The sequence below is a fragment of the Squalius cephalus genome (genome assembly GCF_949319135.1).
Source record: "Squalius cephalus genome assembly, chromosome: 2".
NCBI lineage: Eukaryota > Metazoa > Chordata > Actinopteri > Cypriniformes > Leuciscidae > Squalius > Squalius cephalus.
In genome coordinates, this window is record NC_137123.1 from 22,248,542 (window position 1) to 22,261,664 (window position 13,123).

The window sequence follows — 13,123 nt, forward strand, 5'->3', positions numbered from 1 at the left end:
AAATCGATCAAACGCGATTAATCGTATCTAACATAAAAAGTTGTAAATACACACACACACACACACACACACACACACACACACACACACACACACACACACACACACATGTTTATGTTAGATTTGATTAATCACAATTGATCGATTTGACAGCACTAATAATTATGAATGATGTAATATTATTTATTATTATTATGCTTATTCAATTTAATGAAGAAGAAAAAGAACATGATGAAGAAATGTATAGAGTAAAAAGAAAAGAAGAAATAGTTTACCTGAATTGATTTAACTTATATTTGACTCCATTAATAACAAAAAGTTGTATTTTACTAAAAGATGTAAAGGGATAAATGACTATAAACATATGAACTGTGCACAGGATAAACAAATTAAAAAAAAAAAAAAAAAAAAAGGAAGAAACTCATGATAATTTATATGAATATAAATGTAATATTGTTTATTATTATAACACTTACTAAATTATAATAATTGAATTGATTTGAATAAATACATATTTCTATGAACTCATAATAACAGCCCAATAATCTAGGTCAAGAATTATTATATAATATTATAAATTATTATTAATTGTTCTTGTTTTATTATTTATAGAAACATTATAAAAATATGGCTATATAAAACAACATATTTTATTCATAATTGTTTCAATATGATAATTGAATTTTAATGATCTTATAATTTGTAAATTATATAATATTTAGTATGGTAATTGTTTGCTTCTATTACTCTCCTCATTTGTAAGTCGCTTTGGATAAAAGCATCTGCTAAATGATTAGAAATGATTAACAACATCTTCCAAAAAATAAAAAATAAATAATATTTCAGTCAGTCAGCACACATGAAGTAGCCTAGATACATCTAAAATGCTTGAGTTTCTTTGATAAAGGGATATTTCACCCAAAAATGAAAACGTTGTCATCATTTACTCTCCCTATAAACCTGTATGATTCTAGAGTGAATGTTGTTGAGTCTGAATGTTGGTAACCACACAGTTGATGGCACCCATTGACTTCCATGTTGTTATTGTTTTTTCCTACTATGGAAGTCAATGGGTGCCGTCAACTGTTTGATTACCAACATACTTCAGAATATCTTTTGTGTTCAACGGAAGAAAGAAACTCATTCAGGTTTGGAACAACTTGAGGCTGAGTAAAATCATTTTTTGGGTGAACTCTCACTTATTGACAGTGACTGGATGGAGGGAGTAGCCGGAGGACAAGCTGTGGGCGGGAGGGTGTAACTGCGGAGTGCGCATGCGCTCATGACGCGCCAGACTTGTCGATCGGATCGGGAGGGCTCTACTACACCGAGAAGGAGAGTGAGTGAGGACGTCAGTAGATCAGTGAACAACCCGAAGGGACGCTCGAGAAGGAAGAAGTGGCCAGTCCCTTAAAATATCAAGACAAAACCTTGGAAAACGAGAGCTTGTTGTTTTTCCCTCAGTCAGTGCATGTATAGGTGACACCGGAGCATGTCACTATGACAACGTTCGGACTTTACATAGTAGCCTTCATCATCTCAGTAGGCGCTCAGTAGATATATAATAACCGCACGAGTCGTTAAGGACTGTCAGTTGTCAATCCTAGAAGAAGATCGCAGAAGACATGGAACAGAGACTTGGTGGTACAATGATCAGCTAGCGTCTTATGTGGCCAATCTAGAAGATTAGAGGAGAAACCGAAGACAGCAGCACACCTGGAGCGGCTCGAGCAGAATGGATTTCAGCACCATCCGGAACCTCATCACTAGATACGTGAGTAGACACGCGAGCACTCAAGACAACTTGTTGGTTTGGTTTGCTCCATTTCGAAGGGCTGCAGTGCTCGTGATACACATGCACTTTACATCCGCGAATGAGACGTTGTATCTTAATTCGTCCGTTTACAAGGCGTGTGTGCATCACTTTTGAGCCTGTCTGTGGATAAATAAGCTTGCAATGGACGCAACCGGTATTTACAGTTACTAATCTCAGGCGTTTGTAATGAAGTTTTCACTGCGGTTCAATTCCGATCCCGATTCCGATTGATTGACTGTGACCTGAATTCCCAAGCGAAGTCACTAATGTTATATTTTAATGCCTCGTGAAGACACGCGCTGAGCTCATGACTGAGAAATCACAGCTTGTGAGTTATGAAATATCAAAAAAGGAAATTGGCCTCAATGAATTAAAACAGGCGTGGACGGACAGGTGTTGGTCATTGAGAAAGAATGCGAGTCGTTTAGTGTATTTGTCAATATATGACGTTAGTCACTAACGGTTAGTGTAACATGAGTTGTTTTTTTAACAATTAACGTAGGAAGCACGCCGTGAAATTTGGTTGTAAGAACATGTTTGATTAAACTAAAATCTAACAGACTATCTAAAAAAAAAATTCTAGTTTTAACACATCAAATGTCTAGTAAATTTCCTCGGTCATTTTGTCCAAACCGATTGTGTTTTAGTCAAGCTCAACCATACATCCTTGCTAGTTACTGAACAGTAATCAAATACCTATTTTTCTTTAATTTAATGGAAATAAAAGTTTATCAATGACTAAACCAACTTTTGCTCCAAACTATCTATAGATACCACTTAATTTGGACTGAATTGGCTAATTTCGTTCGTTTAATTCTGGTTTATTTCATTTTTGATAAATATAGCATTTAGTTTGACCTCTTTTTATTATTTGTTTATAAAGGGAAAAATCATTAAAAATATATAAAACCTTAATTTGTACCCTGTTAATAAGAAGTGCTGTAAAGGCTGAATTTCATGTTATTTTGTGCATCAGTGAAAAATGAGAAAAAAAAAGTAACATTGTTGCTCTACATTGTTTTATTATATAATCAAATCGTTTTCATAGACGGTTCAATCGATAGCTTACTGCATGCCATTCCTACACAGATTAGACCTGCTTTTAAGCCACTTAGCACTCAGTATAGGCAAGAGTACACGCTAAACCACTGTCCAAGCTGTTGAGGGTTAGAGAAAGAGATTTGCTCAGTAACAGAATCAAAAATGTGCAGGTTATATGTGTCAGCATGAAAGCTTAAGGACATTTTACTATAGACAACATTCACTTTGAGTAGAGTGGCAACTTGTTAGTTTCCTAATTTAAAGACCCTTAGGCAAGATACTATTTATAATTTAGTAGTGCATAAGCCAGATTTTGTGGGTTAAAATCTATTGTACTATATGTAAATACAATAACTTGAGGATATTATGTAAAATCTGTGTGTGCTGAGAGCTAGGACAGTTTCTGATCTTGAATGTTGAATTAATTACGCTAGATGCAATGGAACAACACTTAAGTCGTTTATATTCTGACTAAAGGCCCGTTCATATCAAGGACGATAACGATAAATATGCCTAGTCATATTTATAGTTATCGTTCTTGGTGTGAACGGGCTTTAAGAATATTGGTTGGTGGCTGAAATGGTGAAAAAGCCTGTACAAATTGCATGAGTATTTAGTTTCCCCATCACTGAAGGCCATATTAATCTGTTATTCTGTACTCTGTCACTGTAAGCAAGCTGACATGTGAACAGATGAGCAAAATCTCTTGCGCTGTCTAGACAGTCTGTGAAAAAAACCCGATGAAAAGATGAAGAGTGTGCGATAAACATGACGTGAGAAATAATGGTCATGTCAAAAACACCTCTCATCTGTCTGTTTATATGTTTGTGTTTTGTTTGCTCAGGCTTTTACGGTAAATCATATATCACATAGGGCTCAACAATAAGGCCAGAGTGAGAGAGTTTTGGGACGGAATGATCGCTTTATTATAGTTATTAGTATCATTGGGATATTATAGATTTTATATTTTGAATACTTTTTATTTGTATAGTTTCTGTTTTCAATTTAATTGTTAAAGTTTCAGCAGTTTTGTTGTGTCCTCAGTCATCTCAATGGCAAAAAGTGTCCCAATCAACTTGAATTCACCCCATAAATATCTATATTCTTATCATTATAGATTGTTATTCATTTCTATTTCAGTTTAGACAGTTAAACTAAGTGAAATTGAGAAATGTTGCCTTGCCTTGTTTATTTTGTTTCAGTTTTAGTTTTCTATAAGTGCCCTGCGCTGCTTGTGTCATTAAATATTAGATTTGTTAATCATATTAGGCATTTTACCAGTTAAAAAAATTGACAAGGTTATTCAAAAAAATGTATTGAGTTCTGCACACAGTATTGGGAGGTTATGTCAAACACACAAAATTGTATTTGCATCAGTGAGGTTTGAGAAAAATGCTTTGTTTGAAATGCAAAGCAATAAAATGCAAGTCTTTCTTTCTAAACTTAACCTGAGGAAAAGTTTCAATATTTATGAAAGGTAAATACAAGTCAATTTTGCTAGAAAACAAGCAGTTCATTTATCCCAGCCTAACCAATCATTTAGACAGAGCTGTGTCATGAGATCGGACGGAGTGTGTTAGTCACATGAGTTTTCCTGTGAAAAGCACAGTCCACCCCATTGCTCTTTGATCTAATGCACGGTAATGCAGGTTGGCAGAGTGAGAGGAGAAAGGCAAATGAGAGTACCGGGCAGAAGAGAGATGGAGCGAGAAAAGGATGATGGAGAATGAGATGGGTCAGAGAAGATGAGAAATAAGTCCCTGTGTGGATTTGACTGGCTCAGACGACAAAGGAAGTGACAGCGGAATGATTTGCTTTCACCTGTAGTAGCGCTCACTTCAGAGTCTGTCTGCTGAATGGGCATTTTCAATGTAAGAAGATAAATATGAAATGGAAATGTGAAACCTGTTTTAATATGTAAAGCTCGTCATTTTTCGTTCAGCTGGAATAGTAGGTTAGATAAATGGTAATCGTGTGGTCTTCTTTAAAGTCCAGTGCAATGTTTCCGGATTAGATTAGAATGTGTAAAACTCTGGTGCTTTCAAAACATCCTAACATGGCAACGTTTTCAACCAATGGTGGAAGTTTGGGGTTGGGCTATCTTTTTGATCGACCAATCAATGGAGACCGTTTTAAAATCAATCATTGAATTGAGTACTTACTGAATATAATGCTGTATACAAGTGAAATGGTACTCGTTATTCCACGATAGACATTTCAAATCTTACGTTACCAACGCATTTTGTGTAAAAATGCCTTAACTTTTGGTAGTTATTAAGAAAGAAATGTTAAAAATCGTGGTTCTCTTGTATACTGCTATTTTTGAGAAATTTAGTATTCTACATTCTACATAAAAAAACGTATTGCTGTAATATTGCATACTGTCCTATTCCGAACGTAGCGAATTAACTGTTTCTTAGCTGATTTTTGTTTAACAATCACTTTGATTTAATAATACAGAATAATTGTCTTAAACAATACGCACAATTGTTTACATGACAGAACTGGTTTCCAGCACGTTATTACGGCACCGGCTTCTGAATAATTTCCATCCTTGGACAGGAAGTAGCATGACTGCCCATATCCTGTCTCGGGAGGCTTCGAGGAAATCTGAGCTCTTTGTACAGAGGTAATCTCATCGTCTGCGGGCCAGCAGGAAATACTTACTGGAAATCATCCTAGACAGTGAAACAACATGCAAAGTCATCACAAGCGAGTTCCTTACTTCAATGTTTCTCTTTACAACTTTGAACATGATGATTTTACTGTATTTCATAAAATCCATTTATAGAACTTGCATGAAGTATTATTTGGGATACATTTCAAATATGCAGCCGTCACTTGGCGGATGTCCTTGGCAAAAACTTTCCAACAAAATTGAACAAACCAGATGTGGGTATTTACTGTATGTGAGTTTGTTATGATGGATCAGGTTGGTTTAATGAAGCTAACAGCAGTAGATCTGAGTGATGCTGTTGTCAAAGTTAACACAAATGAAATTCTGTCATCATTTACTTCCCTCTCATATCATACTGAATTGACATTTTTGGCACTGCTGGTTTAGACTGCTGAAGACGTACACATGCAGGCACACGCGGTTGTTCGCCATTCATCCCGCTGACAACGGATGCTGACCCGTGAACCGTATTCCTGGAATGATAAATGAATTGTTCAATATGTAATCAATATGGGTGATGAAATGATAATCATTATCTTCACGCTTGACGTGCCCATCATAGTTCAACTGAAGTTCACGGTCTGCGCCCTTAATTACAGAGATGGATGCTCTGTGAGAAAAGCACTATAAGATTTTTGCAATAAAATGGCTAAATGTGTTCTCTCAAACTCTTACTTAGACTCTTCTCATTTGAGCGGACGGCTGCATTCCATTCTGAGCAACTGATAAGTGACAGCAAACTGTCAGCCGAACCCTGGTCCCTCAGGGTCTGTCAAACAGCAGCACCATGTGATTCTTTGCTAAGTGGAATGATCTAATGACTGTTGCAGTGGTCAAACATGATGTAATAATGCTGAGGTTTGTTCCCCTGTGTATGTGTCGCTGGATTTGAGTTCAGTAAAGAAAAGCGCATTCAAAAACTGGATGGGGGGAGGGAGGGAGGGGGGTAATCGTTTGATGTAGCTTTAGGGTGGAAACATGGCTGTGTGTGAGAGTGACAGAGAAAAATGCTTGAAGAAAACTTAATAAAGGTCAGAAAGATATGCTTAGGCTATGTTTTGACAGAATTGTCACCTCCCATAAAAATATAAAAGTATCAGACGCTCATCTCTTCTCTCAAGCAGAAAATAGCATGATCCAACAAAATTGATGCATTTAGCACAACATAACATAACTCTCTCTCTCTCTCTCTCTCTCTCTCTCTCTCTCTCTCTCTCTCAAGAAAATATTAAATAGTCATTTGACAATCATATGACCGTGACTCTGAGAGTCTGTGGTATTTGTATTGGGTTTTCTGTACTTTCAGAAAGCAAGTAAATCTGGAGTCTTGGAACTAAGTTGTAGGTTAATGGTCTATAGAAATACCAAACCCTTTAGTCTTAAACTTTACAGCGGAAGACAAGAGTGTAGAGACAATTACATTTGAAAGGGAGGCTTAAGATAGAAACCAGCAAAAGACCTTGAGTTTGGAGTTCTTGGGTGTAACCCTGTATAGACTCACTTCAACTGTCCTAAGAAAAAACCAACATGCTGCAACAAGCAGAGAGTGTTGTTCATTCATTACGATTTTTCTTTTTTTCCAGGGGGGTTTAAAATGATTTTCTTAAGTTTTAGGGCGTTTTCACACCTGAAAGTCCGCATCAAGGTCCGAACCAAAGTTCATGTTTTGATACATTGTATACATTCGGTTAGTTTTGGTTTGGTTTCACATTGCAATTATGCGAGCGCACTAAAGAACTTTACATGACGTACTTGCGTCCTGTCGTCATCATCTATATGGGCTGCATCTTGACATTGATTGGTTTGAAAACGGACATGCGTCTGACGTCAGCGTGTTGTCAATTTGGCAGGTAGCTTTGACAAGAATGAATGAACAGACGCATATCATTGCCACTATACTTTTATTATTATGGCATTACTCCCTGCAGCACCAACTATACTCAAGGCTAGTTCAAATTCGCCAAATGAACGTCCTCGTTGTGCAAACATTTTATCGTCGCCGGCAGGATGCAGGAAAAATGTGTATGCGTGAGAATAAGCTGGAAGAAACGCTGTGGGCAGGACTGACAGATCTGCACATAAATATTCTTCTTCAGTTGTTTAGGCTACGCGGGAACCACCGGAACTTCCTGTAAATGGTCTGAAAGTCCGAACCATACAGAAAATGCTTTCACACTAGAAACGAACCAAACCTTTTTTCAGTTTGATCCGGACCGAGACTACCTCTTTTCGTCGGACCAAATTTCGTCTGTTTGGTTTGGTTTCACACCTGTAATTTTGATTCGGACCAAACTGAAAAGTCAGAAAATCCGGACCAAACAAGGTAGGTGTGAAAGGGCCCTTATTCACGCTCTGTGTGAGTGGTATTTACGACAGTAACGTTAAATACAAGTATTCCACAGCGACTCTAGGGGTCGATGTTTGAGAAAAACGGAAACTGCATAGTGTGCCTTTAACACAGCGTTTCTCGTCCATACTGGCGTTTCTACTGCGTTTCAGAAAAGATCTCCATCCGAAAACATGTCACATGACCATTCATGCACAGTGGGCACGCGCATAGTAATGTAAACTGTTGCCGATTGCTCTAATAGCTGGTATCTTGCACATGTAGGTAGAGTCTAAAATGCAGTTTAACTGCACAATGGCTGCTAAAAAGGACAACAAAGTCAGCAAATCTTGCAGTTCCATCTCCATGATATCGATACGGTCGTCAAGGCTGGTCTGTTATTGTCGTGTTCCGGTCGTTTAATGGTCATATGATGGGGTGTGACAAATCAGAGAAGGATACTCGATGATCCAGAAGACCCAATCAGAGAGTGAATGTGGGAAGCCACGCCTTTAGTTTTCAAAAGTCTCAGTTTTGGTCCATTTACACTGAAACGCAACCCCGGAGTATTCAAACTAAAACTGGGTCTGCAGCGTTTCCAAAACTCTCAGTTTTCGAGGATCGAAAACTCAGAAGTAGTGTGGACAACAGGCGTAACTGTAGCAAGTTATGCGTTTTAAAATGAAAACTCACTAGTAAAAACTTTGCCTTAATATTCACTCAGATTCATAAATCAACGATGTGTGTTAGCCTACCACTTAATCAGGATAAGGAAGGGCTATATCACACTTCAGACTGCTCAAAGCCTCGATGATAACTCAGTTGTTGTAGAACTTCTGCTCCCATATAAAGTACTGTAGCTCTTGAGGGCTTACTGCACTCTTAATGCAACAGTCAGAGGAAAAAGCCACTGGAATAATGGCCTATTGATGGCTGTGAAATTGAATTGTGCTTGTTAAAAGAACACATGACCCTCCACTCGATAGCAATAGAGAAGTCTGAATGCCATTGAATGGGCAGGTATTTATTTGAAATAGGATTTTTTGGGCATTACATTTAGCTTTAAGATGTGGAGGGATTCATTAGAAACGGAACATGACCTTCATTGGGCCTAAAAGTACATTTTTTGACTGATGAATATACACAGTGATCCCCCCCCCCCCCCTTATTTCTCTTAATCTTGGAGAATGTTATCCTGTATACTAAATTTATGTATATAAATGAAAAATGAATCTGTCATCATGACATAAAACAACTGCCTGCCCTTCTCAAGAGATCCCTGCAGAAGATGTGTAGTAATAAAATGATTTTGGTTTTGAGTAATTCAACAGACATTCTTTGCTGAGTCAGACTGTCTTTATATGAAAGTGTTGTTGAGTTTATGCAGTGTACCCACAGATCGATAGAAGCATTTACAAGGGCTCAGCTGCTTAGATCCAGGTGTCCCTGCCTGCTGGGAATGGACATTCACGCTGCATTTGTTTCTTTGCTGACCTGAGATCAGTTTAACACTCTGTCTGATGAACATTGTAGGCCCTGTTTACACCTGGTATTAAGATGCGTTTTGGTCGATCGGATCACAAGTATCTGATCTAGCAAACAGGTCGGTGGATGATGAAGTCAACATTGAACTGCATTATATCCTGCAACAAACCAGGGATCCTGTTTGTGGACTTCCGCTCGGCCTACTCCTCCAGACTAAGTTAACCCAGCTCTCTGTTCCTAGCTCTATTTGTCAATGTATCACCAGTTTTCTGATAGATGGGCAACAGCTAGTGAGAATGGGGAAGTTCACATCCAACACCTGCACAATCACTTCTGTCCTGATTTCTTCGAGGGCATGGTCCATAAGCTCAGCGAACGCTGTGTACGTGTTTTGTCTTCAACCCAAAAGTTGGGTCTTCAGCCGACAAAGTTTAAATCCCGCCTGGCTAGTGCACTTCCCATACTGTTTACGCATTACTAGGTCAGTAGGCAGAGAGTAGGTGGTATTTTGTGGCCATTCAAATGCATTTGCCCAAATGAGCGTCTACACTATGAAAGGAAATCCAGTCTAATCGTTTTCGACTACCTCTGGAAGTGGCCGAAAGTGGACAAGCTCAAAACATTTTAGATACCGTTTTGTTTACACTTGTATTTAGCGTTGTCCACTTGTGATCAGATCGACCAAAAGCATCTTAATACCAGGTGTAAACAGGGCCTTAGGTAGAGAATGGACAAGCTAGTCCCAGATCATTGTGAAAGGGAATGTTTTCACAAGTTCTAAGCCTTCTATAGGAGATAGATTAAGTATCGACCTTTTTTGTCCATGCTAAAAGACCGAGGGACATCCTCTTGAGTATATGCATTTAGGTTTTGGTTATTGTACATATATATACACATATAGACCTGATTGCAGCTGTTCTTGGGCACTTTTTTGACATGGAAGTAATTATTTATTTTTTTAACTGACTTTGCATTTCTTGCAATCTTGAAAGTCCCATTTTTAAATAAATAACCTGGAATTAATTAAAAAAATGTTTTTGCTGAAATGAGTAGTTAGACTGAAAGAGCTATATTTAGCATACTGTAATGGTCATTTGGCTTTTCGCAGGTGTCCAGATGGAAGTTTTATAAATGTGAAACATAAGAGTGTTTTAATATAGCCCTTGATTTTTCAAACACCATAATCTAACCTTCACTTGTCCTCATTCGCTTTTGTCTTTTCATCCCATCCGACCATCACTAGAAACACTGAATGCTCTAAAGGAGATTAACCTGACAGGAGAGTTCAGCAGATCAAGCTGCCAAAAGTTCTGGTCATGTGACCTCACCCCTGTCTGATCCCATAATGCCCCAGGTGGTAAGAGCCCGGCCAGGAAGGCAAAAGAGAGATTTATTGGAAAATATATTCCAATATATTATAACAACATTCAACATTGATAATAATAATAAGAAATGTTATTTGAGCAGCAAATCAGCATATTAGAATATATTTTTGTCTGTCCAACAGTGAAGTTATTTAAACAGAATAGGGGTCGAAATAGACAACAGACTTATAAGACTGCCAATCAAGAAAGCTGCTATCATCTCACTGGCCTTCAGGCATTGTGTGTGTATGTGTGTGTGCGTCAGTCCGACACAAGCAGTCCTTGTCTGAGCGACTCACAAACGGAGCATGTGACGTACTGTGCTGGGGATTTACACAACTAAACAAGGGATGGAAACTGACAGCACAAAATGGACGGCCATTAACAGTGTGACCCAGTGACTTCCAGTTCCCCATAGACCTGTGCTATATCTTCTTATAATGAGAGAAAGGAAACAAAACGTCACACTTTGTATCACAATATTCCTAAGAGACTCTCCACACGTTCGGATGATGAACTGCTTTGTGCAGGTGCAAGAAAAATAGGAAAGTGTTGTAGATAACAGTAACACCACTGCCAACGTTAGACTGTGCTTATTCATGCAGATATAGCTACAGCACTATCACAAATCAACACACACACACTGGATTTGTATAAAGTTATAATAACAAAATTCTGTGTTATCAAGTCAGAGTTCCATCCATCCATCCATCCATCCATCCATCCATCCATCCATCCATCCATCCATCCATCCATCCATCCATCCATCCATCCATCCATCCATCCATCCATCCATCCATCCATCCATCCATCCATCCATCCATCCATCCATCCATCCATCCATCCATCCATCCATCCATCCATCCATCCATCCATCCATCCATCCATCCATCCATCCATCCATCCATCCATCCATCCATCCATCCATCCATCCATCCATCCATCCATCCATCGCCAAACAGTAGAGCAATGTCAAGGTCATGGGTTTGCACATCCCACTACATTTGTTGTTTGAGAAGCACCGTTAAATGTAAACATGGCAATTACTGCCTGATTCCACATTTCTGTGCCCATCAGGGTGGATTATGAAGACTAACATGTTTGTCTGACTTCCTGCTGGTTTGCTTAATTATGTATGAGATCAAAGTCACTGATGAAGTCATGTTATTAACATGCCCAGGACTCGTGATGATTACAAGATTAGTTCTCCCTGTGAGGAGGCTACTTAATGAGAAAAGGCTAATTAGCCAGGCGCCACACTGCCTATTAGAGATCTCAACAGCCAAGAAAAGTTGATTTAGTGATCGCAGAGCCTGACTTGTTGCAGTTTGCATAGTGCATCAGATTATGGATATGTAGCGTTTGTTTTTGAAGAATGAGAACAGAATAAGAAAGGTGACCTGGTTAATAGAAAAATAGAAAAATGAAATTTACTTTTTTGGTCCGTTTTACGCAAGCTTAGGGAGAAGAATAATTTACTATTGGAGGCATCCACTGTTGCCAGATCTTCCCTTATTTTATGTCTTGTAAAGGCATACGGCCAATGCAATTGGCCGTCATTACACTTGTAGGAGCACTACTCGGATGGAAATTATAAAGCTGGCTGGATAAGAAGGTGTGAAGAAAGAAAAAGCTGACATCTTTTTCAAACATTTACTTTGAACTCTCCTCATTTGAGTACATGCTGTGACCATGGCCCATTTCTGCCCAGGAGCTCACAGGAGCACAGGAAGTAGAAGCATTGATTTATTAAGAGTTGGCAAATTGAATCAAACCTTACGAGAGCACCTGGCTTTTTCGGCAGCTCCATTTGCCAGCATGGCTCATGAATGAATGGAGGGATAATAGTCGCCACCGTCTGTGACTCTATTTATCCCCAAGAGAATGTGATTTTTAGACTCTGGAATTACTCATAATTAACTAGTGGTATTGCGTGTGATGATGGCATTTGTCATCTTCCTCCGTGGGATATTTGAAAATTAACTTTTTTTCCCCATGATGCAGTTCCTTAAGAACACAATCCATTATTTTGAGTGGCCATTTCTTGTTTTGACAATGATAAGTTGTAATGGATGAGAATATTATTACCAGAAATTGCCTGTAGTCAGTTTAAATGGGAAGCTGCTTTCTTCTGTTGCTGATTACTAATGTAAGTAGGCGGACATGTGTACTGGGTCAGGATCATCACATTTAATATCCTGGACCGATCTGACCCACTTTAAGACTTGGAAGACACTAAAAGCCTAAAGCAACATCTTAGGGTTTTTACAGTAGTTACTTTAACTAGTTTTCTGATTGTCGGCACTCATATTTTGTTCATTTTTAGCTTGTTTGAATAAAGATTCTGGATCCAGATCCATATTAGTTCTTCTAAAAACCCTTTATTTTGAAAATATTCGTTTGAACGGGTAACC

At 38.4% G+C, this 13,123-nt stretch overlaps 1 protein-coding gene across 7 annotated transcripts in view; it reads left to right on the forward strand.

Annotated features, from left to right (window-relative positions):
- Positions 1–1,288: 1,288 nt before the first annotated feature.
- atp11a (ATPase phospholipid transporting 11A) overlaps positions 1,289–13,123 on the forward strand; it is a 74,428-nt gene continuing 62,593 nt past the window's right edge. For 5 of the 7 annotated variants that reach the window (XM_079850728.1, XM_079850729.1, XM_079850730.1 and 2 more), the window contains exon 1: positions 1,289–1,774. In XM_079850728.1, the coding sequence (XP_079706854.1) occupies positions 1,736–1,774 (39 nt within the window). In that variant the 5' untranslated portion in view covers positions 1,289–1,735. The remainder of the gene's footprint in view (positions 1,775–13,123) is intronic. The other 2 variants (XM_079850726.1, XM_079850727.1) reach the window with 1 other exon arrangement.